Here is a 23,099-nt window from a genome sequence, read left to right as displayed (position 1 = left end):
AACAGAAGAGTATAACGCTTCTGCTGTATTCATCCCAGTCCGAACAGAGAGGCACCGAATGCCTTCCTACTCTCACGGAAGAAGGTAATTCTCTATGCTTTCCCTCCAATTCCCAAAACTGTCCAAATTGCATGCAGGATTGGGCCAGGATGATCTTGGTGGCCCCAGCATGACTGAGACAACCATGGTATGCATATCTCATACAATTTTCAATAAGCCCCCCACAGAACTTAGGATGCAGCCTCTGCTAAACCAAGTAGAAGGCTCCTTCCTCCATCCACACCATCCTTTCCTTAAGGAACATACGACCATAGCTCATTTAGACCTACAAGATGATATTCAAGAAATTTTGCTATCGGCCCAAAAGCCTTCCACATGATGAGATTATGCTCAAATGGAATCGCTATACAAAATGATGTGGAGAACATTCCATTAACCCCCTTACCTGTGATTTTTGTCATTTACTAGTATACCTGTCTCACCTTTCTAGTACAGATCTTGCAACCTCTTCAGTTTGGGACATATTAGCGCCATAGTGGCTTATCACCAGCAATAGAACGGATTCCCGATCTCTATGCACACACTAATCTCCCAATTTATGAAGGGCCTCCTACATCTCAGCCCCCTCACGGAAACTGCCAATACTCTGAGACATTAACATTCTACTTGCAGCACTTGAATCTCCAAGCTTCTAGACACAACTGCCCTCAAATACCTGAAATGGAAGGTGGTATTTTTGGTAGCAGTTACATTTGCATGAAGGGTAAGTGTACTGCAAGCATTAGCCCATTTCCCTCCATATTTACAATTTTACCATGACAAAGTAGTCCTATGTACACACCTGAAATTCTTACCAAAATTAGCATCAGCTTTTCACATAAACCAAGCCATAACACTTCCAACCTTTTTCCCAAAACCACAAGAACAGGAAAAATGCCTCCATATACTGGATTGCAAGAAGGTCTTGGCCTATTACAAATGCAGGGACACAGATGTTTGTTTCCCCCTGTTGAGCTGCTCCTGGGGTGATAGTATTAGGGCTTCCTCCCTAGTTGAGATTAGTCTTTCGACCAGGAGGCTTCTATTGCAGCAGGGAGTTTGTACTTAAGCTGTGAAACCACCTCCCTCTTTCTCCAGTCTACAGTTGGCTTCTCTTTGTTTTCTATGGCCTCTCCTCCTTTTGTAAGATTTTTCTGTCTTTATTAAACCAGGACAGCAAAAGAAGAGAGAAATAAAATTTATAAAATATATATGTATATCTGAAGAAGCTGCTGGGAGAACACAAGTGACTGAGGCTGTCCAAAGCAGGAGATCAGGTATTTAGAGGTTGGAGTAGGTTTATCTTTGGCAGGGCAGCTAAGGGGGAGAGCAGGAGATGCAGCTCAGGAGCAAGGGAAGAAAGTTCTTCTGTGCTCTACATGTAGAGTGCAGAGAATTGGGTTGAGGAAAGAACTTCTAAAGGACCTGCAAGGTTGAAAGGGGTAGATAGCAATGTCAGAATCCAACATTTTTTGGGGAGACCCCATTGGTGAGGTCATCTGGCCAGGCCATTTTTACCAGCTGGCTTATGGCTGTGGCCATCTTGGATCCATGGGAAGAAAGGAGCTGTGGTCTCCCTCGTTCCCTGTGATGTTGGAACATAAGAAATTGGCATGCTGGGTCAGACCAAGGGTCCATCAAGCCCAGCATCCTGTTTCCAACAGAAGCCAAACCAGGCCACAAGAACCTGGCAATTACCCAAACACTAAGAAGATCCCATGCTACTGATGCAATTAATAGCAGTGGCTATTCCCTAAGTAAACTTGATTCATAGCTGTTAATGGGACTTCTCCTCCAAGAACTTATCCAAACCTTTTTTGAACCCAGCTACACTAACTGCACTAACCACATCCTCTGGCAACAAATTCCAGAGCTTTATTGTGCGTTGAGTGAAAAAGAATTTTCTCCGATTAGTCTTAAATGTGCCACTTGCTAACTTCATGGAATGCCCCCTAGTCCTTCTATTATTCGAAAGTGTAAATAATCGATTCACATCTACTCGTTCAAGACCTCTCATGATCTTAAAGACCTCTATCATATCCCCCCTCAGCCATCTCTTCTCCAAGCTGAACAGCCCTAACCTCTTCAGCCTTTCCTCATAGGGGAGCTGTTCCATCCCCTTTATCATTTTGGTTGCCCTTCTCTGTACCTTCTCCATCACAACTATATCGTTTTTGAGATGCGGTGACCAGAATTGTACACAGTATTCAAGGTGTGGTCTCACCATGGAGCGATACAGAGGCATTATGACATTTTCCGTTTTATTAACCATTCCCTTCCTAATAATTCCTAACATTCTGTTTTCTTTTTTGACTGCTGCAGCACACTGAGCCAACGATTGTAAAGTATTATCCACTATGATGCCTAGATCTTTTCTTGGGTTTTAGCTCCTAATATGGAACCTAACATCGTGTAACTACAGCAAGGGTTATTTTTCCCTATATGCAGTCACAGGATCTCCTGCAGCTCTGGGAGTGGCAGCAGGAAGTTTTTCTGCTGGGCCGAAGCCAGTTCCTGCTTCTTTGTAGTCTGTGCTGTCAGTTGAGTTCCTTAAATGTCTTCATCAGACTTTTTGTTTGAGGAAGACTTGGGACCTGCTGCCTCATGCCTCATTGCAGTTACCTCAAATGGCTTTGCCTCTCAGTTCTGGCCTTAAGAGGATTAGAAAAGAAGCAGAGGAGGATCTGGGGGATGAAGGGTCTTCTGGGTCAGATGCTTCTTTGTTGGCTGTTAAGACAGCAAAGAGTAGTACTAGTGAGGGAGAGTTGCAAGAGGGAGAATATTCCTCCAGAAGGCAATCCTCCAGTGATTTGCCTCTTTCAAAAGATGGCACTCCTTTCCCTGATCTTTCAGTCCCTGGTGATTCTAAATATAGCAGAGGAAAAGGAGGGAGAAGTAGCAAATTCCACAGAGGATACTATGATAGCGGGGTTAAGGAAACCACCCATACAAAGGCTTTTCTCTACACAAATCAATTAGAGAATTAATCTATGGGGAGTGGGATTCTCTGGAGTCCAGTTTTAAGGGGGGAGAAACTATGGCAAACTTTATCCCATCAACATTTAGAAAGGGGAGAAGCTCAAGACTCCTAAGGTGGATGCAGTGATTTGTACGGTCACTAGGAGGACCACTGTTCTCATGAAGGGGCGCATTTCTTCAGGACGTGTGGGATAGAAGGGCTGAAGTGGCTTAAGCAAGCCTTTGAGGTAACTGGTCTGGCTTTCCAAGTGGCAGTTTGCATTGGGATTGCAGCTAGGGCTGGTTTGAGTTTTTTGTCTAGATGCATTCAAAAGAGTTTCTTAGAAGGAATTTATTCTGACTTGGATGAAGCAGCTCATACGGATCTGGGGGCAGCCTTTTTGGCAGATGCCTCTTATGATTGAGTTTGAGCCATGGCTAGAAGTATGGCTTCTACTGTGGCAGCATAACATTTGTTGTAGCTGCGCAACTAGTCAGTGGATTCTATTTCCAAGACTCAGCTAATTAAGTTTCCCTTTATGGAGATTTTTTTGTTTGGTGAAGATCTAAAGAAGACTGTGAAGGCCTTAGAGTCCAAGGTGCCCAGATTGCTAGAGGCTAAGGCCAAAGGATCATCATGAATAGTTTTGGCTGAGAGTTGTTTTTGGGACACACTGCAGTCAAGAAGGGGAGGTTCTCAGGAGGCCAGGGATGGTGAACTCCAGCCTTCGAGGGCTGCAAACAGGCCAGGTTTTCAGGATATCCACAATGAATATGCAGAAAGATCTGCAGGCACTGCCTCTACTGGATGCAAATCTTTCTCATGCATGCTCATTGTGGATATCCTGAAAACCTGGCCTGTTTGCGACCCTTGAGGACTGGAGTTTGCCATCCCTGATGTAGCCTCTATAGTAGATTTCATTCCTTTAGGAACAATAAGAGAGGAACTAAGAATGCAACTTCTGGCAGTGTCATGAGCAGTCTGTGCTCATAATAAAGGTTTGGGGACCCACTATTCTGTTTAGGAAATAGGCAGAAGGTGGTCAGCCTTTTACCAAAGATGGATCCAGATTACATCAGACAAGTGGATTCTGGGGGTAGTCAAGGATTGCTATGCTCTGGAATTTTCTTACCTTATTCCAGTCATTTTTATGTAATCCTCTTGTTCCGCATGGAAAAGAAAGGCAGTGCGAGTTATGCTTTTAGGTGCAGTTATTCTGGTTCTGGCCTCCCAGAGAGGTCAGGACAGATTATTCAATCTATTTTGTGGTTCCAGAGAAGGTAGGGTATTTTTTTCATTCCATTTGGATTTAAAGCAGGTCAACAAAGCCTTGAAGGTGATTCACTTCAAGTTGGAAACTTTTTAAAGTTAATTATAGTGACGGTACAACAAGGAGAATTCTTAATGTTCTTGGCTCTGATGGAGGTGTGTCTCCATATCCATATTTATGTTTATGTTAATAATTTAACTTTTATTAATGTTATTTAGCTTTTTGCTTTGTTTAAAATTATTTCATTATTGACGTTTAAATGTATTAGACTAAGGAATTTTACTTCCTGCTCATTCTGTTTCATTGTAAACCGGTTTGATATGCATTTTATGCAGGAAAATCGGTATTAAAAAACTTAAAATAAATAAATAAATATCCAGATAAAGGAAGATCATCAAAGGTACCTTCATTTTGTGGTTCTTGGAGTGCTCTGCTTTTTGGTTTGGTCACTCCCCAAGAACGTTTTCTACGATAACTGTAGTAGTAGCAGCGGCTTTTTGTCTGGAAGGTATTTTGTTTCATCATGGTTGATGTGGGTGAAATCAGCTCTAGAAGTTGAGTCAGCTACAACCAGTGTAGTTAATTTCCTTCAGGAGATGGCTGGGTTGTCACTTTTCAGAAGAGCAAGCTGGTCCCATCCAAGATTTTGGAATATCTGGCAGTCTGTTTTGACACAAGGAGAAATGTGTTATGGCTAATGGAAAAGAGGATTCAGAAGCTGCAAGATCAAGTTGAAAGCCTTGTTAGTTTTGGAGCCCCTCGGTCTGGAGTTACTTCAGGTGTTGGATTCCATGGCAGCTATGTTGGGCTCACATGAGACTCTTACAAAAGGGCCTTACTCTCAAGATGGACTCCTCAGACTCATGTTTATTCCAAGAAGCTGGCATTGATGGAGCAGGCCAGGAGCTGTTTGGATAGGTGGTTGGTACCCAGAAATCTGAAGATGGGAGTACAACTAAAATCTCCCTTGTGGATTACAGTGACAGGTGATGCCAGTTTCTTTGGCTGGGAGTGCATTGCCAGGATTTAGTGGCGCAGGGTGCCTGGTTGAAGAAGGAGGCCAAGTGGTCTATCAATTGTTTGGAAACTAGAGCGAATTAAGGAAAGTACTTTTACATTTCGCTCTTCTCCTAAGGGGACAGGCAGACCAGATCTTGTCAGACAACAATGGTAATGGGGGAACCAGAAGCCCTCAGGTAGCGCAGAAACAGGCCAATTGATGAAATAGGCAGAGATGCATGTGAGGATGATTCCAGCAGTTTATATAGCAGGAGTAGAGAGTGTTTTACATGGGTTTTCTCAGTCAGAACTGTTTGGATCAGGGAGATTGGTCTCTGTCCCAGGAAACATTTTTGTTGATAGTGAACAAATGGGGAAAGCTGGTGATTGCATTGTTGGAGGAAATCAGGAGGTTCTTCATTTGAAGCAAGCAACTAGGATCGTCTGAATTGATTGCCATGATTCAAAAGTGGCCTGTCAGAGGGCTTCTCTGTATTTCTGCCATTTACCCCTGTTGGGCAGGACTTTGCAGAGAATTTAGGAGCTTTGCGGTTCTGGTGGCCCCAGATTGGCCAAAACACTTCTGATATACAGCCCTGATAAGAATGTTAATACGGAATCCTCTTGTATTTCCTCAGACCAGGGGGCTTTTGGTTCAGGGACTAATAGTGCACAAAACTCCAGCTCAATTTTGTCTTACAGTCGGGCTCTTGAGGGCTCAAGAAGGATTACTCACAGAGGGTGGTGAATGTACACTTTTTCATGCCAGAAAAGTATCCACATTATTGGCATATGTGAGAGTCTGGAGGAATTTTTGAGTATTGCTGTTTGGGCACAGGTGTATCACATAGGCGAGCCTTGGTTCTGTCCATCTTGGATTTTCTAAAGGAGGGTTTAAGTAAAGGCTTGGCTCTTAATTCTTTGAAAGTGCAGACAGCGGCTATTGCCTGTTACAGAGGTGGTTTGAAGGGTAGATCCTTGGCTGCCCATCCAGATATTTAGCATTAAATATATTTGCCTGCGAGTAAAGGAGCTCGTTCTCTCCTAGGATCTGAATCTCGTCTTGAGGTTTCTGAACGAACAACTGTTTGAGTCAATGAAGAAAGCTTCAATTAAACATAATCACTCTCAAGTCAGTAGCAATTTGTTCCACCAGGCGTATTTCAGATCTGCAGGCCTTGTCATGTAAGGAACATTTTCTGAGGTTTTCGGATGAGGCAGTTCATATCCGAATGGTACCATTGTTCCTTCCCAGAATAGTCTCTGGCTTTTCATATCAATCAAGTGGTCTGTCTGCCTTCTTTCTGGAAGAAACTGTGTTGGGATAACTTTCATCAGTTGCATTGTCTTGATGTCAAAAGGATTTTACTCCAGTATCTGAAGGTGACCAATAAGTTCAGAAAGTCTGATCATCTTGTTGTTTTCAGTGGCCTCAGGAAGGGGGAAGCAACTTCAAAAGCAGCGAAAGCTAAGTGGATTAAGGAGACTTTAGTTGCAGCCTACTTGGATAGGGGTGTTTCCCTCCCTAAGAGGTTAAGAGCTCACTCTATTAGGGTGCAGTTGGCATCATGGGCTGAGCTTCATTTTATGTCACCAGAAGAAATCTGCAGGGTGGTGACTTGGTCTTCTATGCATTCCTTTTCAAAGCATTATTGTCTAGATGTCCAAGTGCGGGAAGAAGTGACCTTTGGCTTGGACTTCTTCAGAGCAGGATTGGCAGGGTCCCACCTAGTTGAAGGGTAGCTTGGGTACTTCCCATGTATCTAGACTAGTCTGACTGGATAAAGAGGAAGTAGAAAATTTATCATCATCTGATAATTTCCTTTCCTTGAATCCAGCCAGGTTAGACCAGTCCAGAACCTTCCCTAATTGCCAAAAAGCTGTTTATTGAGTGTTAGTTGAAGACATTTTACCATGGATTAAGTTTTGAGGGAACCACATTTTTGGTTCTTCTCAAGGTGAAGAAATTTAAGTTCCTCGTATACTGGTATGGATGTTTTGAGGTTTGCCTGTTTTTATTTCCTGAAAGTTCTTTGGGTGTAAAGCAGGGTAGATGTTACATAGAATACTGGCAGGCTGAGTGCAGCATTGGCCCCTATAAGGTGTGATGTCTGCAAACCTGTTCTCTGTCTTTATCTGGTGGCTGGGGAACATAACCCATGCATCTGGACTGGTTTGGCTGTAGTCCAGGAAAGGAAAATATAAGGTAAGAATACATTTCTCCATTCTCTCCTTTAAGTTTCTGAACTCACATCTGCTCTCGGTTTTTCTCCCAGCTTTTCCTGTAACTTTTGCCTCTCTGCTCTCTTGCTACGGAACCATGTTCAGTCTTCCATCTCTTCCTATGTCAACCTCCTTACCCTTCAGACTTTTTTTCAAACCCATCTCTCCTCATCCCCACCACTCCAATTGTGGCATGAAATTTTCAGGTTCAGTAGCACTATAGAAAAGGAAAGAAACTTTATCATTTTTAAAAATATATCATTTTCCCTGGCAACAAACATTTTGGTGGATGCCCAAGTTTTCTAAATATTTTTTTTTCACAACTGACCATTGGTGTTAACTTCATAAAGCAGAAGATTGTGTAGGATGTCACTGGCTCTGGTACAGGTCAGTTAGAAGGTGCTATCTGAGTTTTGGGCTTCCAGCAAAGAAGGAATGCCTTCCTATCTTATCCAGTTAGAAAGTAGGGCTTTTAGGGCAAGTGGATGGGTAAAAGGAATTGGCATAGGGTTAATGGGTTCTTTCACCTGTTGGTCACTGGTTCAGGGTGGTAGAAACTTACAAAGGTGGCCTCTGTGAAAGGAAGTGGTACATTCAATTAATTAACAGTAAATTGGTGTCCATATCACTGATAGAAAAGCCACAGTTTAGCATTAACCGGGATCACGGTTGGCAGAGACGCTAATAATTGCACATGCCTGGAGAACTGAATTACCCTTGTACCTAGAGCGGGGCTGAAGTATATTGGAGGGCAATGTAGGGAGGCTTGCACCGATGCTGTACATAAATGGAGATCTTTGGTTTTCAGTGCTGATAGATTGGCACTATGTTTATTAGATAAATGTGAAGATATTTAATAGAGAAAATGATCAATTCTAGTGACAAGGCGTATCTGAATATAAGTCCAGTCTGGTTGATATGGCAGGGCTAGTAGCTGTATGAAAATTGTCAGCAGCCCCGTAAGCTGAGGTTGTAAATAACTTCCTCGGGCCCACTTCAGTTGGGAACTTTGCTCCTGTCTTAAGTCTTTGCTCTGTGGCTGTTCTGGAGGGGAGGGGCCAGGTCTCAGGCACATGCATGGATCTGATACCAGAGCTTAGGTTCTGATGTAATAAGGCGTTTCTCATATTTTTGTATCTGGAAAGAAAATGCAGACCACTAGATGGCCTAATTGACAACTGAATGTATTCTTGGGTTTAAACTATCAGTAAAAGAATGCTATTTTCTCTCTAAGTTTAGATCACAGTGGCCTTCTGCAGCATATATTCAATTGTACATCAGGAAACCATGTCATTTCATTAAAAAGTTGAATTTGGTTGCTGGATTAGTTGTATCTAAACTTGACTTTAACATCAAAATGTTTTCTTTTCTCTTTTCATTTCTGTGATATTGAATAATTGTTTTATGATCACCTCTTTGTAGTTGTACAGAAGAAATTCCACTGGCTGTTCTGCTGAAATTTTGTTCTGAAGGTGACAATATGCCGGATGCATTTGCTCTTGTAAATTATCTGAATGAATGGCTGCAGCTGGTACAATGTACTGTAAGTACTGTTTTCTCCAGTAACCTCATTCCATGGGTTTAGCGGGCAGGTCTTCTGGCTTTCTTCCAGGCTCTTTTTTTTTTTTTTTTTGCCAGGCTGGCCCAACGGTTTAGTAGGCGCCTGATCCAGGTTTGATTCCTATGTCCAGCTGCCAAGGACTGAGAGTGCTGTGGAGAGGACATTCATAGCTCCTGGACAAGAAGTCTTGGCTATTGCACAATGACAACTAGTGGCCAGGGGGTTATTTTCCAGCTTGCATTAACGCATGTGAAAAGCACCATAACGTATGGTGTGATGCTAATTTGGAAAAGGGGGGAGGGGTTTGGGGCAGAATATCTGTCAAAGTGGGCTGGCTTCGCAGTTTGCAAAGCCATATGGCACAGTTTTAACTCTGGAAATAACTACACTTGTTTCATTTGCGTTAAGCTGTGCGATATGGCTAAGAGCGTACTGTTCTGTTTGTACGTCGCCCTCTGCATGTCAAAGTGGCCCCTAAACCTCAGCTTGAGATACCAGGTGGGGCTCCTATAGAGGTATAAATACCAAACCGCTAGAAGGGCCTTATAGCTTTTCTCTCTCTCTCTCTCAAACCAGTATGCTCTTAAAGTAAATTTTCAAAATCACAATTGATTTTCTCTGTATTTTTTTGTAAAATAAAATTAAAAAATGAAAAATGCTGCTTGAATAAGTATTCAACCTGTTCAGACTAGTACTTGGTAGAACAACCTTTTGCTGCAATAACAGCTTTTAAGTCTGTTGGAGTAGTTTCTACCAGTTTTGCACACTGTTTGGGAGTGATTTTTGCCCATTCTTCCTGGCAGATTTGCACCAGGTTGTTCAGGTTGGTTGGATGACTCTTATGGACTGCAATTTTCAAATAGTGCCACAGATTCTGGATTGGATTGAGACCTGGACTTTGACTTGTCCGTTGTAGAACATTCACCTTTTTCTTGTTGAACCACTCATGTGTTGCTTTGACCTTGTGCTTGGGTTCATTGTCCTGCTGAAAGGTGAACTTTCTCCCAAGTTCTAGTTTTTTAGCAGACTGAAGCAAGTTCTCTTGCAGTATCTCCCTGGATGTTGCACCATCCCATCCGTCTTTCAGTTTTAACAAGATGCCCACTCCCCACAACATAATGCTGCCACCCCCCTTCTTTACTGTTGGGATGGTGTTCTGCTGAGGAATGGGCAGTGTTAAGTTTGTGCCACACATAGTGTTTTAAATTTTGGCCAAAAAGCTCCATTTTGTCTCATCTGACCACAAGATCTTATCCCACATTTTAGCTTGGTCACTCTGATGCTTTCTGGAAAACTCCAGATGTGCTTTGATGTGGTTTTTCTTCAGTGATGGCTTTTTTCCCTGTACGTACCCAGATCAGTCCAGACTTCTGGGTTTGCCTCCCTGCCAGAAATAGAGACAGAGAAAGTTTCACTGACACTGTATATAACCCAGTGTGCCACCAGCAGTCCCTCAGTATTTCTCTGACTCCAGCAGATGATAGATGGTGTAAAACCTGCAGTCTGGAGAGAGAGGAAAAAAAATGATTAAAAGACAAAATTTATGGATCCTCCCAGGGGGTTGTGAGGTCTTGGTGGTGCCGTCCCACCCTGGTTTGAGGTGGATGAGCAGGGGGTTGGTGACCCTTCTAATAGCTCGGTCCAGAGGTCAGTGGGGTAAACATCTGGTGGTCCAGATCCCTCATGAGACAGTGATGGAATCTACTTGCAGTTCTGCACTGCAAACCCAGTGGAGTAGGGATGTATTCCTTTTATAAAGGAGACTGATATAGCCAGTGGTCTGGCTCTTTTCTGACCTGGCTTGCAGCCTGTGCTCCTGGAACCTGAACCTCTACACCAAAAGAAAGTTTCTATGTATCTTTATTTATTCTCAAAGTTTAAAAAAAAAGAGAATAATATGCTAGTTAGAGGAATCTATACAGCAGCGAAGTTCCAGGAGGGGGAAGCTACCTTAGCAGCTCGAAGAGCTCAGCGATGGGGTTTTTCAGCAGCTTCTCTGCCTGCAGAGAAAGACTGGGTGTTGGCTCCATGGTGCTGAGAGACTGTTCCCCTGCTTGCTATTGAGTTGCTGATGGTGCCCCAGGTACACAGAGGAACAGTATGTGCATGCAGCAGAAGCATTCGGGTGGGGGGGGGGGGTCTGTGTCAAGCATGACTACACTGGTAAAACAAGCATCTTGGGTGACAGGATCTAACGCTGAAACGGTGGCCATTTTTTATTCCCTAGCAGTGTCTGTGGGAGAGGCAGGGGAATCCCCTCATCAACTATTGCTGATGGTTTCCTGTCCCGCAGAGGTGCAGAGAGGCCCTTGCACCAAGGAGTCTCAGGTTCTGGTAGAGGTCTTCTGCCGGTTTTAATTTGCTTATGAGCAAAGCGTGTTTAGCGAGATCTGGCTCTTGGCCCCAGTCTCCATGGATTCTCAGCCAATCAAGAGGCCTGAGCTGTTGAGGAGCTCTTCAGGCTGATGATTTTCAGTGTCGGATGTTAAATGGATCTGGACCTAAACTCATTGAAGGTACAGGCACGCTTTACTTAGCTGTGTGGTAGGCTACTGCAGTGGTTCTTTTCTTACATGCATAGGCGTGCGTGCACATTCGCACAGCGTGGCAGTTGCACATGCTGAGACCTGTGGGTGTAAGGCCATGGCCTAGATTTGAGCGTTTACGTCTGCGACCTAGACTTGAGCACATATTTGCGTAGGTACTTGTACTTGTGCACGTAAGGCCGTGGATTTGTGCATGTAATTGTGTGTGTACGACCGCTTCATAGTCTTGAGCGCATATTTGCACGGGTCCTGGAGAGGTACGTGTGTGTCCAGGTGGCATTGGTGTGTGCACAGGAGGTCGGCTAGAGCCGAAGTTCAGGAGAGCTAGGCGCTGGGGATGAAGAAGTCCAAGCGCCTTGCTATCTGTGAGGCTTGCCATCTGATAGCAATTCAATCCTCACTCTCCCTCTCTGTTTGTGTCAGCGCTGTTTAGATGCCCAAAGCGATTTGACTACTACAGCTTTTGCCCATGTTGGGACATCCCCTCAGCCTGTGGTATCTCTGGAGAGGGCACAGAGTGGGAGGTGAAGCAAGGGTCAGTTCTCCTCCCTTGTTCCCGAGGGCACAAGCTTCCCCAAGAGAGGATGGAGAGAGCAAGGTTGGGCCTATGGGCTCTGGTATAGATACATACTCCTCCTCCAGGGTGGAATGTTTCCAGGGCCTGCAGGGGTGCCCACTGAAGCAAACTACTATGTAGGGATCACATGCTCGGGTCTCCCATTTGTCAGGCACAGTGGGCAAATGCCACAGGGAGGCTGCCCCTGGTAGTATTCAAAGGAATGTGGATCATGAAACATCGGAGGATTCTGATGGGCAATTTCTTGCTTATGATTGAGAGATGCTTTTTTCTTTTTTCACAGAGATGTCTTGCTGAGTTTGTTGCCTCAGACCCTGAACATGCTTGGCATGGCCCAAGTCTGTTGGTTGAGACCCTGAACAAGCTTAGTGTGGTTGGAGGTCAATTTTAAATTAAGCATCCTGTTTCTTTTCCCCCCTGTATCTAATTCAAGAGATATTGGATTTAAAGAAGGTAAATGCAACTCTCAAGGTTCCCTGTTTCTGCATGGAAACTCTGAGGTCCATCATAGCGGTGGTATACAAGGGAGAGTTCTTGGATTCTCCCTCACCTTGATAAGCGGCATATCTGCACATAGACTGGAGGGTGGCCAATGTAACCCCAATATTTAAAAAAGGCTCCAGGGGCGATCTGGGTAACTATAGATAGACCAGTGAGCCTGACTTCAGTGCCAGGAAAAATAGTGGAAACTATTCTCAAGATCAAAATCGTAGAGCATATAGAAAGACATGATTTTGCATACACTGCCTCCATAACATGCAAATTTTCTCTCATGCATATTCATTGTGGATATCCTGAAAACCCGACTGGCTGGGGGGGGTCCCCAGGACAGGGTTGAGAACCACTTATTTAATGGAACATAGTCAACATGGATTTACCCAAGGGAAGTCTTGCCTAACAAATCTGATTCCTTTTTTTGAAGGGGTTAATAAACATGTGGATAAAGGTGAACTGGTAGATGTAGTGTATTTGGAGTTTCAGAAGGCGTTTGAAAAAGTCCCTCATGAGAGGCTTCTAAGAAAACTAAAAAGTCAAGGGATAGGCGGCGATGTCCTTTCTGGATTACAAACTGGTTAAAAGACAGGAAACAGAGAGTAGGATTATATAGTCAATTTTCTCAGTGGAAAAGGGTAAACAGTGGAGTGCCTCAGGGATCTGCACTTGGACCGGTGCTTTTCAATATATATATATATATAAATGATCTGGAAAGGAATACGACAAGTGAGGTTATCAAATTTGAGGATGATACAAAATTATTCAGAGTAGTTAAATCACAAGCGAATTGTGATACATTACAGGAGGACCTTGCAAGACTGGAAGATTGGGCATCCAAATGGCAGATGAAATTTAATGTGGACAAGTGCAAGGTGTTGCATATAGGGAAAAATAACCCTTGCTGCAGTTGCACAATGCTAGGTTCCATATTAGGAGCTACCACCCAGGAAAAAGATCTAGGCATCATAGTGGATAATACTTTAAAATCGTTGACTCAGTGTGCTGCAGCAGTCAAAAAAGCAAACAATGTTAGGAATTATTAGGAAGGGTGGTGGCTGTTTGTTCAACCAGGAGAATTTCGGAGCTATAGGTGCTGTCATGTCAAGATCCCTTCCTATAGATGTCTGAGTCGGGGGTATCTTTATGCATGGTGCCTTTTCTGCCTGAGGTAGTCTTGGCATTCCATAGAGCTTCCAGCTTTCATGGATTTTGGATTCCTCTATGCCTCATGCGTGGGAGCTTATGCTCTTAGATTGGAGGCATGCATTATTGAGGTATCGAAAGTCACTTATGATTTCCATAGATCGTATCGCCTCTTTTCACTGTGGAGCGGTCCAAAGAAGGGGAAATAAGTCGTCTAAGGCTACAATTGTGTGGTGGTTGAAGGAAGCGATCGAGTCAGCTTACATTTCTAAAGGGTGCCCGATGCCGGGAGGTTTAGGGGCGCATTTTCAGGCGACTTCCTAGGCTGAGTCACAGCAGGTGTCTCCACATGAAATTTTATTTATTTGTTTGTTTGTTTTTATATACCGACATTCACCCAAGGGTATCACGTCGGTTTACATAAAAATCTGGTGAGATAGTGTGGTAACAGGTCATATTATCTTTACATGGATACATTGTATAATTACATTGAGACATTGTAAAATTACATCAAGTGAGGTTTTGTGATGCTTAAATTATAACATTGTAAAATAAAGTGATTTGTTATCTTAACAATATAACAGCTAACATTTAAATTGACTATTGAGCGTTCTCATTGTGGGATATGTGTGGGGTTAAGGTTCTGCTTGGTATTGGTTGTTGGGGATGACAAGGGATTATAGCTGTTGGCTGGGTAGGCTTTTTGGAATAGCCATGGTTTTTAGTGATTTCTTGAAGTTCTGTGATGAGGGTTCCGTTCTGAGATATGCTGGTAATTTGTTCCATAGTGCGGGGCCTGCTATTGAAATTGCTCGTTCTTGTGTTGAGGCGAGGTGGGCTATTTTGTTGGATGGGATGGAGAGTAGTCCGGTGTTACTGGATTGTAGGTTTCATTGGGAGGTGTATGGCTGTAGGGTGTCCCTTAGCCAGTCTAACTTTTCGTTAAGGGATTTGTGGATTAGGGTAAGGGCTTTATATTGAATTATGTGTGTTATGGGAAGCCAGTGGAGTTCTTTCAGTATGGGGGTGATGTGTGTGGTGTGTTTGCTGTTTGTGAGGGATCTGGCTGCCGCATTTTGGAGTAGTTGGAGGGGTTTGAGGGTGGAGTTTGGTAGCCCAAGGAGGATGGAGTTACAATAGTCAAGTTTGGAGAATATGAGGGCTTGGAGTACTGATCAATAATCTTGACTGAGTAGAAGTGGTTTGATTTTTTTTTGAGGACTTGTAGTTTGAGGTAGCCTTCTTTTATTATGGTGTTGATGTATGTTTTCAAGTTGAGCTGGGTGTCTAAGGTGACACCTAGGTTTCTTGCAGTTGTAACAAGATGGTTCATGCTTTGTGTGGAAGGTCCATCTTGGATATTCCATGCTGGGGGTTTGTTAGAGATGTGTAGGATTTCAGTTTTTGAGTGGTTCAGGGTGAGTGCTATTTGGGATAAGAGTTTTTTTGTATTTGTGTGAGGATGACTGTATATAATCTTTCGTGGGGATAAGGATCTGGACATCATCAGCATAGGCAAAGAATTGGAGGCCCAGGTCAGTGAGGAGTTTGCAAAGTGGGAGCAAAAGCGTGGAGGAGAGTGATGAGCTTTGAGGGACGCTGTGCAGAAGGGGGAATTATTTTGATTCCTTGTTGAGGATTACTTTGTAGCTTCTGTTCGCTAGGTAGGAGCTGAACCATTTGATTGTGGTACCATCTAGTTCAATTTCACTTAGTCCGGTTAGGAGAGTGTTGTGGTTGATGGTGTCAAAGGCAGCGGATATGTCAAGTAGTATGAGAAGGTAGGCTTGGCCGGCGTCAATTCCTCTGAGTGCTGAGTCGGTAAGAGTAAGTAGCAGTGTTTCGGTGCAGAGTATTTTTCTGAATCCGTGTTGGGATGGGTATAGTATTTTTTGGGTTTCCATGAGTTCGGAGAGTTGGTTTACAGTTTTTTCAAGGATTTTTGAGATAAGAGAGGTTCGAAATGGGTCTGAAGTTGGTGGGGTCAGTGTTGTCAAGGTGTGATTTTGTTTGAGTATAGGTTTGATGATGGCGCATCTAAGGGCCTCGGGGAAGTTTCCTTGCTCTAGTGATATGTTGATGATGTCAGCTAAAGGTTTGGCTATGGTATCTGGGATTAGTTTCAAGGTTTTGATTGGTATAGGGTCAAGGGGGTGGGTGGCTGGGTTTATTTTTTGTATGATGGTTTTTATCTCTGAGGAGGCTGTGGGTTCAAAGGTGGTCCAAGTGGGGAGAGTGGTGGGTGGGGGTTCAGTGTTTCTTTAGTTGCTTGAGGGTTGGAAGTTATTATTTTGGTGGTTTTGTCCAGAAAGAATTGTGCTAGCTTGTCGCATGTTATTGATTTGATCTCATTGGAGGGTGGGGTTTGGATGGGTTGAGTCAGCTTGGTGACTAAGTTGAAGAGGGCTCTTGAGTTGAACTGGTGTTCGTGGATTTTCTTTGCGTAGTATTCTCGTTTGGCCTTGTCTATATCAGATTTGTAGATGTGGAGTAATGTTCTGTATTTGTCCAGGTGGGGTGGGGTAGGATCTTTTCTCCATTTCTTTTCGGCTTGGCGGAGTAATTGCTTTCTGTTTTTCAGTTCGTGTTTGTACCATGGCGTTTTATGGATGCTGTCAGTTTTGATTTCTTTAGTGATGACAGGACATTTTGATTTTGTGATTTCAGCGTTGATGTGGAACCATGAGTTTGTGGCTGTGTTGAGGTTGAGATCTTTTAGGGGCGGTGGGGAGGACTTCTGCGATGACTTCACTGGGGCATGGTTTGGGGAATGAGATGTATTTTTTGTTGTTGGTTTCTGTGTGGTTGATTTGGAGTTGTAGTGTGATTTGGATGAGTTTGTGATCGGACCATGGGATGTTGGTGCATGCTGTTTTGTTGTTGATAAATATGAGGTCAAGGGTGTGATCAGATTTCTGAGTTGGTGTGTTTACTATTTGTTTGAAACCAATGGTTGACAAGGTGTCAAGTAGTAGTTTGCATGTGGGATGTTGTGGGTTGGAATCTATATGGAGATTGAAGTCGCCTAGGATGATTGCTGGTGTGTCCCTGTTAATGTGTGAAGGGATGATTTCAATGAGTGAGGATAGGTGGAGGTCCAGGGATTTGGGTGGGGCATATACCAGCATGATTTGAAGGTTTTTTTGTTTTAAAGAGGCCTAATTCTAGGGGTGGTGGTTGATTAATGCATTGTTGTGTGGATTTGAATTTCTTTAGGACTAGGAAGAGTAGTCCACCTCCTTTTCTTTTTGGTCTTAGTAGTGAAAAGATGTTGTATGCTGAGTGGGGTAGTTGATTGATTAATGCTGTGTCAGTTTTCTTGAGTCAAGATTCTGTGATACAGAGGATGTCAGGGCGGTTGTCTGTTAGGAGATCCTGAAGTATGGGGATTTTCTTGGAGATAGATTGTGCATTAATCAGGATGAATGATAGGAGGGATAGTGTTGTCATGTGATTTTTTTGGTTTTATGGGGATGTTTGAGGTTTCTTGGTCGTTGGTGTGTGTGTTGGTTGTGGTGTTTGTGGTTTGTGTTGAGTGGGTGTGTGTAGCTGCCTGTGTTATGGGAGGGTTGGTTGTGTGTTGGTAGGGATATGTTGTGTGCGGGGGGGGGGGGGGTGATAGTTTGGAAGTGCATTCTTGGGTTGCTGGAGTGTGTGGGCTGGCTGGGTGAATTGGGGGTTGGTGATCGGGTGGTGGTTATGGGGGCATTGGTTGTAGTTGAGGAAGGTAGCAGGTGTGGGGATGGGGGATTTCTAGTTGGGGGAAGGGGGGGCGTTGGGTGGGGCACAAAGGGGCAGGCCCCTTTGTCGTGCTCCTTAGGCGCGCGACGCCTGGGAGTCTGTTCAGCCCTTTAAAGGGCTCAGTCGTGCTGCCTCGACATCAGGGTTGGTGGGCGGGACCTACCGCCTCTTGATTGGGGTGGTTCAAGCGCCAGGAGTTGATCGATCGGCCGCATGGGGTCTGTAAGTAGGGCCCCTGACCCCGGTGGGTCAGCGCTGTTCGCGCAGGGCTTGCAGCAGAGTGCAACGCCTGGGAGTCTGTTCAGCCCTTTAAAGGGCTGGGTAACAACTGGGAAGTCGTTACCCACTTTTGCTAGAAATTATTCCTTGGATGTCAGGGCTCCAGCTTCCATGTGCTTTAGTGAGAATGTTCTATGAACGGAACTCTCCAATTCCAAAGTTAAAGGGAGCTTAGGTACATCCTAGGAGTCTGAATTGATCTGAGTACATACAGGTTCTTACCTGTATGTCTGAATTGATCTGAGTACATACAGGTTCTTACCTGCTAATTTTCTTTCCTGTAGTACCACAGATCAGTCCAGAGACCTGCCTATTTACTGGGGAGGGAGAGAGTTCGCTGTCTTGTGTTTAGGGCAGAGTTGGTAGAGGTTTTTCAATGCTGATCACTTTGTTAAATTTTGGAAACAAGCTTTCTATTGTCTTTTTGGGCAACTTCACCTTCTTCCAGCTTGTTGGAGGAGAGCGAGTTTGCTTAGAAGCTTACTTGGAAATTTATGGTGGTTGCTGTCATCTTGGTTTGGGCTGAGGAACTGCAGTGTCAGTGAAACTTTCTTTGTCTCCATTTGCTGGCAGGGAGGCAAAACCCAGGAGTCTGAATGATCTGTGGTACTACAGGAACGAAAATTGGCAGGTAAGAACCAATTTTCCTTCCTAGCCACGCTCCCATGCAGGCCAGTTGTATACAGAGCTCTTGATATGGTTGACTGGTGCCCCTCAACTCCAGTCTCTGCCACTGAACTCTGTAGCTCCTTCAAAGTGATTGTTGGCCTCTCTGTGGCTTCCTTCACAAGTCTCCTTCTTGCTCTGCTGAGTTTTGAGGGACGGCCTTGTATAGGTAGTGTCTGGGTGGTATGATGCAGCTTCCTTCTCCTCACAATTAAGCCAACAGCTGGGATATCCAAGCACTTGGATATTATTTTGTAGCCTTTTCCTAGCTTGTGCATGTCTAAAACTTTGTTTAATTTCCTTAGAATGCTCTTTGGTCTTCATTTTCACATTTTTCCTTCCAATTCACAGTCTGACCAATGATACTAGAATTAGGGGGTCTTTGAACTTTTTAATGATTCACAGATAGACACCATTTGTTAGGGCAATATCTTTCATCTGTGTAAACTGGGAACTTCCACAGCACAGGGGTTGAATACTTATGCAAGCAGCATGTTTCAGTGTTTAAATTTTATTTTACAAAAAATGAAGAGAAATAATGAATTGTGACTTTGAAAATTATTTTTTAGATTTGACCTAGAACTATTTATATTGCTATTTTATAATTTAGTTTTTGATTATTAGGTTATTGCTTTGTTTTTTTTTCTGTTTTTGTTTTATATCTGTATTGTATTGTATTATTTTCTCTATTCTTGTCTGTGCTTACAAATTTATGCAAACTGTTGTAATGGTCCTTGAACGACAGTATAGAAAATTATTAAATAAATAAATAATTTACTTTAAGAGCATGCTGGTTTGCAGTAAACATACTGTCTGGAACAATTTGTGTAATTTGTAATCCATGCAAATCTGCTGACTTTTTAGGGGTTCAAATAATTTTTCAAGCCACTGTATCTACAAATTGAGACAATCAGACTGACTAAACCTGCTGCGCTCTATGGACATGTAAAGCTGTAATCAGGAAAGGAATTATGCCGCACCAGAGATCTTCTGCCATGAAATGCAGCAAGAAAACAGAGCAGAATGTTTAAAAAAAATTTTTTTAATTGTATATAAAAAAATTAACATGATGCCATGACTCTTTAGACATTTCTTTCCCATTCTAGCAATTGTCACAATGCTCAAGACTCGGCATTAGAAGTAGCACATCCTGATCATTGCTGCCCAGTGTGATTGCTGTTACACAAAAGGCTGAGTGTTAGCCCTTGTGGCTCAGTCATGGTTGACAGTTTATTCTCCTAGGAGAAGCAGGATGGTAGTCCTCACATATGGGTGACATCATCCGATGGAGCCCGGCACAGAAAACCTTTGAGCATGCTCAGCATGCCACTTTCCGTGCGTCCACACGCGTTCTACCTTCAGTCTCTTTTTCTGCAGTGTGGTTGCCTCGCGGTTCTTGGAGCTCTGCTTCTATTTCGTTTTTCTTGTGTCTAAAATTGTTGGGTCCCCCTTCGCGGTCAGTGACTCTCCTCGGCGAGGTAGATAGAAAACATTTTTCCTTCCCTATCGCAGTCGATTCCCAGTATCCCACTTCTCAGTGGCCACCGGTCATCGAGCACGCACCAGTTATTTTTCATGGCGTCATCTGGCTTTCACCTGTGCCCCTAGTGCCCACGGACCATGTCTATCATGGATCTGCATGAGGTTTCCATCCTCTGCCTGGGGACCTCGCACGATGTCAGAGGTGTCAGCTGTGTGATCAGATGACCCCCAAGGCCGTTGTGCATGCCTGGACAAAATGGAGAAAAATTTTGGTTCCAAAGTGTCTGCTCCATCCACACCCGCATCGGATTATTCAACACCCAGGGGTTGAGGGGAACCACTCGATATGCTCCCTCTCGCTACTTCTCTGACTACATCTTCACAAGACTGAGGGAACGGTGATTGGTCTTCCGTGATCTCAGCAGTTTCCAAGACATCGGGATCCTTTGCTTCCTTGGCGCCAGGGAAAGACCGGGCCGAACACCATGAGAGATCCCGCAAGCATCGACACTGGAATCTCGCCCACCTCCCTGCAGAATTGGGTTCTCCTATTTTGTTTTATTTTATTTTTTCACTCGTATTTTTTCTCTGTTATGAGACTGAAGGGGGGGGTACCTCGCATGGATGCACGAATCGTGGCATCCTGGGCATGCTTAGTGTGCCAGTCAAAGTTTCCCATGCTGGGCTCCATCAGATGATGTCACCCATATGCGAGGACTAACATCCTGCTGTCCTAGGAGAACACCTGTTTACAGGTAAGCAACTGTGTTTTTTCGTGGTTGGGCATGACAGAGTTGTGTAGTTTTTCAAATATAGCAACTGAAATGTATTTTTGCTTGTTTAATCCTACAGAACAGTGATGGCACGATGGCCTCTACCAAATGGAAAGTTCCCAGCTCGTGGAGGTTACTCTTCGGCAGCGGGCTTCCACCTGTACTCTTCTAAGCATTCTCGCACTTACAGGGATTTATGCTCTGAAGCACTGCAGCTCCAAGGATAGAACAGACCGCTGCTAACAAACATTATACTTGCCAAACAAGTCCTGAGGGTCTTTGGTTTCCTTTGTGTGGATTAACTGATGTTATTTCATCACCCGTAAGCTGTAGCACACTTTGTTCAACAAGATTCTAACAGTCTTAATTGTGTGTCACAAACCTACCACACAGTCAGGGTGCCACTTTGGTGCATGAAAGATTCCAGTCAGAGAGGAGAAAGAACACATGCGGTCTGTCAATCAGGAAGAGGCACCACATGATTCTTTGCAGGGAAGCTGTTTTCCTTTGGTTTAATCATAATTGACAAAATATAAATGTCCTGGATGTTCTCTTCTCACACTCTGCTTAGGGAAAAACCCTTTGAATCAGGCTCTAAGGTTTTGCTATATATACTAATCAAGCAAGACTGCAACAGAAATGAAATAAAAGTAAAAATAAAATATTCTTTCATTTTTTATCAATTTAATTTTCTTCTTGGGAAAAGTTCTAGTAGTTTCATTGGCCCTAATGCCAATCCAGTCTCCACTCTGCATCTGCTGCTGACCCCTGTTGCAAGAATTGCTACCCCATAATGTTCTCTAGCTGTAAACTAGGCCTCAAAATCTGGTCCATCTTTAGGAGCCACCTTCAAAATTAAGGCAGCAGAATAGATACCAATCCCCTTCACCCCAGAAGGCACGAGGAGAGTGAAGCAAAGTATTTACTGACTGCTGCTTCTGGTGCAGCTGTTAAGAGCTTTGTAGGCTGAAGAGCTTGTGCCCCAATTTACAAGGTAGGTGCTGTATAAACCATTGAAGAGTTGTAGGAGCAGCCAGCAAATGTTGCTGTGTTCTCATGCTGCTGCCTTTTAGGGGGAGGGAAGGAACTGGCATCAGTTGGTGCTACAATGTAATTTCTAAGCACCAATCCTAATGTAAAAGCTGTTTACAGCATTGCAATCACATCTGAAGAAGAGAACTTTGATTCTGAAAACCTATGTGCTACAATCTTTTTTTTTTTTTTTTTTTTAGTTTGTCCTTTTCAAAGGCATCACAACCTAAAAAGTCTCCCATTTAGTATGAATGGAAAACAGTCATCCTTAGTTCTCACGCTCCTGAGCTGTTCAGCTGAAATATCTGTTCGGACATGTCTTTCAGACAGCCATTTTATGTTTCATGTAGAGGGAAAATGAGGTTATTTATTTAAATTCTTTTACTATACCGATACTCAAGACGAAGGTCTTATCGTACCGGTTTACAATGGAACAGGGGGGGGAAACCAAATTAACGATTTAAGAAGGTAAAGTTACATTGAACAGGGAGCAAAAACCTGGAAGATGGAAGGCAGGAAAGATTTTAAAAGATAACAACTGGAGAGTGATAAAATAATTAACGAAGAACAGTAGAGTAGCGAGACAAAAACATATATTTATCCTCGGCGATTATAAACATAAGTCCTGTGGAATGAAGAGAAAGGGGAGGTGAGCAAGGGGGCGGTGGGAGGGGGAGGGGGGGGGGAGGTATTAGGGAAGAGGTCTGAGGGTGAGTGTCAATGTTGGTTGATAGAGGTTCCTTTAACGGTAAGCTTGTGTGAACAGCCAGGTTTTCAGTTTCTTTCTGAAGGAGAGATGGCATTGTACCTAGCGTATATCTGGGGGAAGCGAATTCCAATGGAGCGGACCAGCTGTTGAAAGTGCTCACCTGTGAATAGAATTGTGGACCGAGGATTTGTTGGGAGGGGCTTTGAGCGAACCTTTGTAGGCAGTTCTGATCGGCCTTGCGGAGGAATGTAGTTCGAGAGGGATTGTGAGTTGAAGTGTGGATTGTTGGTAGATGGATTTGTGGATGATGGAGAGAGCCTTGAAGAGTATTCTATATTGGATGGGTAGCCAGTGTAGAATTTTTAGGATTGGTGTGATGTGGTCCTTACGACGTGTGTTTGTAAAGATCCTGGCCGCTGCCAGGTTAAAAAGTAAACTATTAACTTTCTTCATTTTTCAGTCATACTGTCACTTCATGCATGAGGGTGAAAGTTCTGTCTAGGATACCTGAAACGGCGCTTTTCTCAATTAACTTTGCTTGGAGCTGGGATTGCAGTGCCATGCTCCAAGTGTCTGCTTCTTCAAGCCAAGCTGTAGGTGTTTAC

General features: G+C 43.7%; 1 protein-coding gene across 1 annotated transcript in view; it reads left to right on the top strand.

Moving 5' to 3' along the window:
• Positions 1–21,752, top strand: part of PSMG2 (proteasome assembly chaperone 2) — a 54,762-nt gene extending 33,010 nt beyond the window's left edge. The window contains exons 6-7 of the mRNA XM_029590956.1: positions 8,913–9,033; positions 20,833–21,752. Of these exons, the coding sequence (XP_029446816.1) occupies positions 8,913–9,033; positions 20,833–20,925 (214 nt within the window). The 3' untranslated portion in view covers positions 20,926–21,752. The remainder of the gene's footprint in view (positions 1–8,912; positions 9,034–20,832) is intronic.
• Positions 21,753–23,099: the final 1,347 nt, after the last annotated feature.

The sequence above is a fragment of the Rhinatrema bivittatum genome, chromosome 2, assembly GCF_901001135.1.
Source record: "Rhinatrema bivittatum chromosome 2, aRhiBiv1.1, whole genome shotgun sequence".
NCBI classification, from domain to species: Eukaryota; Metazoa; Chordata; class Amphibia; order Gymnophiona; family Rhinatrematidae; genus Rhinatrema; species Rhinatrema bivittatum.
This window is presented reverse-complemented; position numbering and strand designations above follow the sequence as displayed.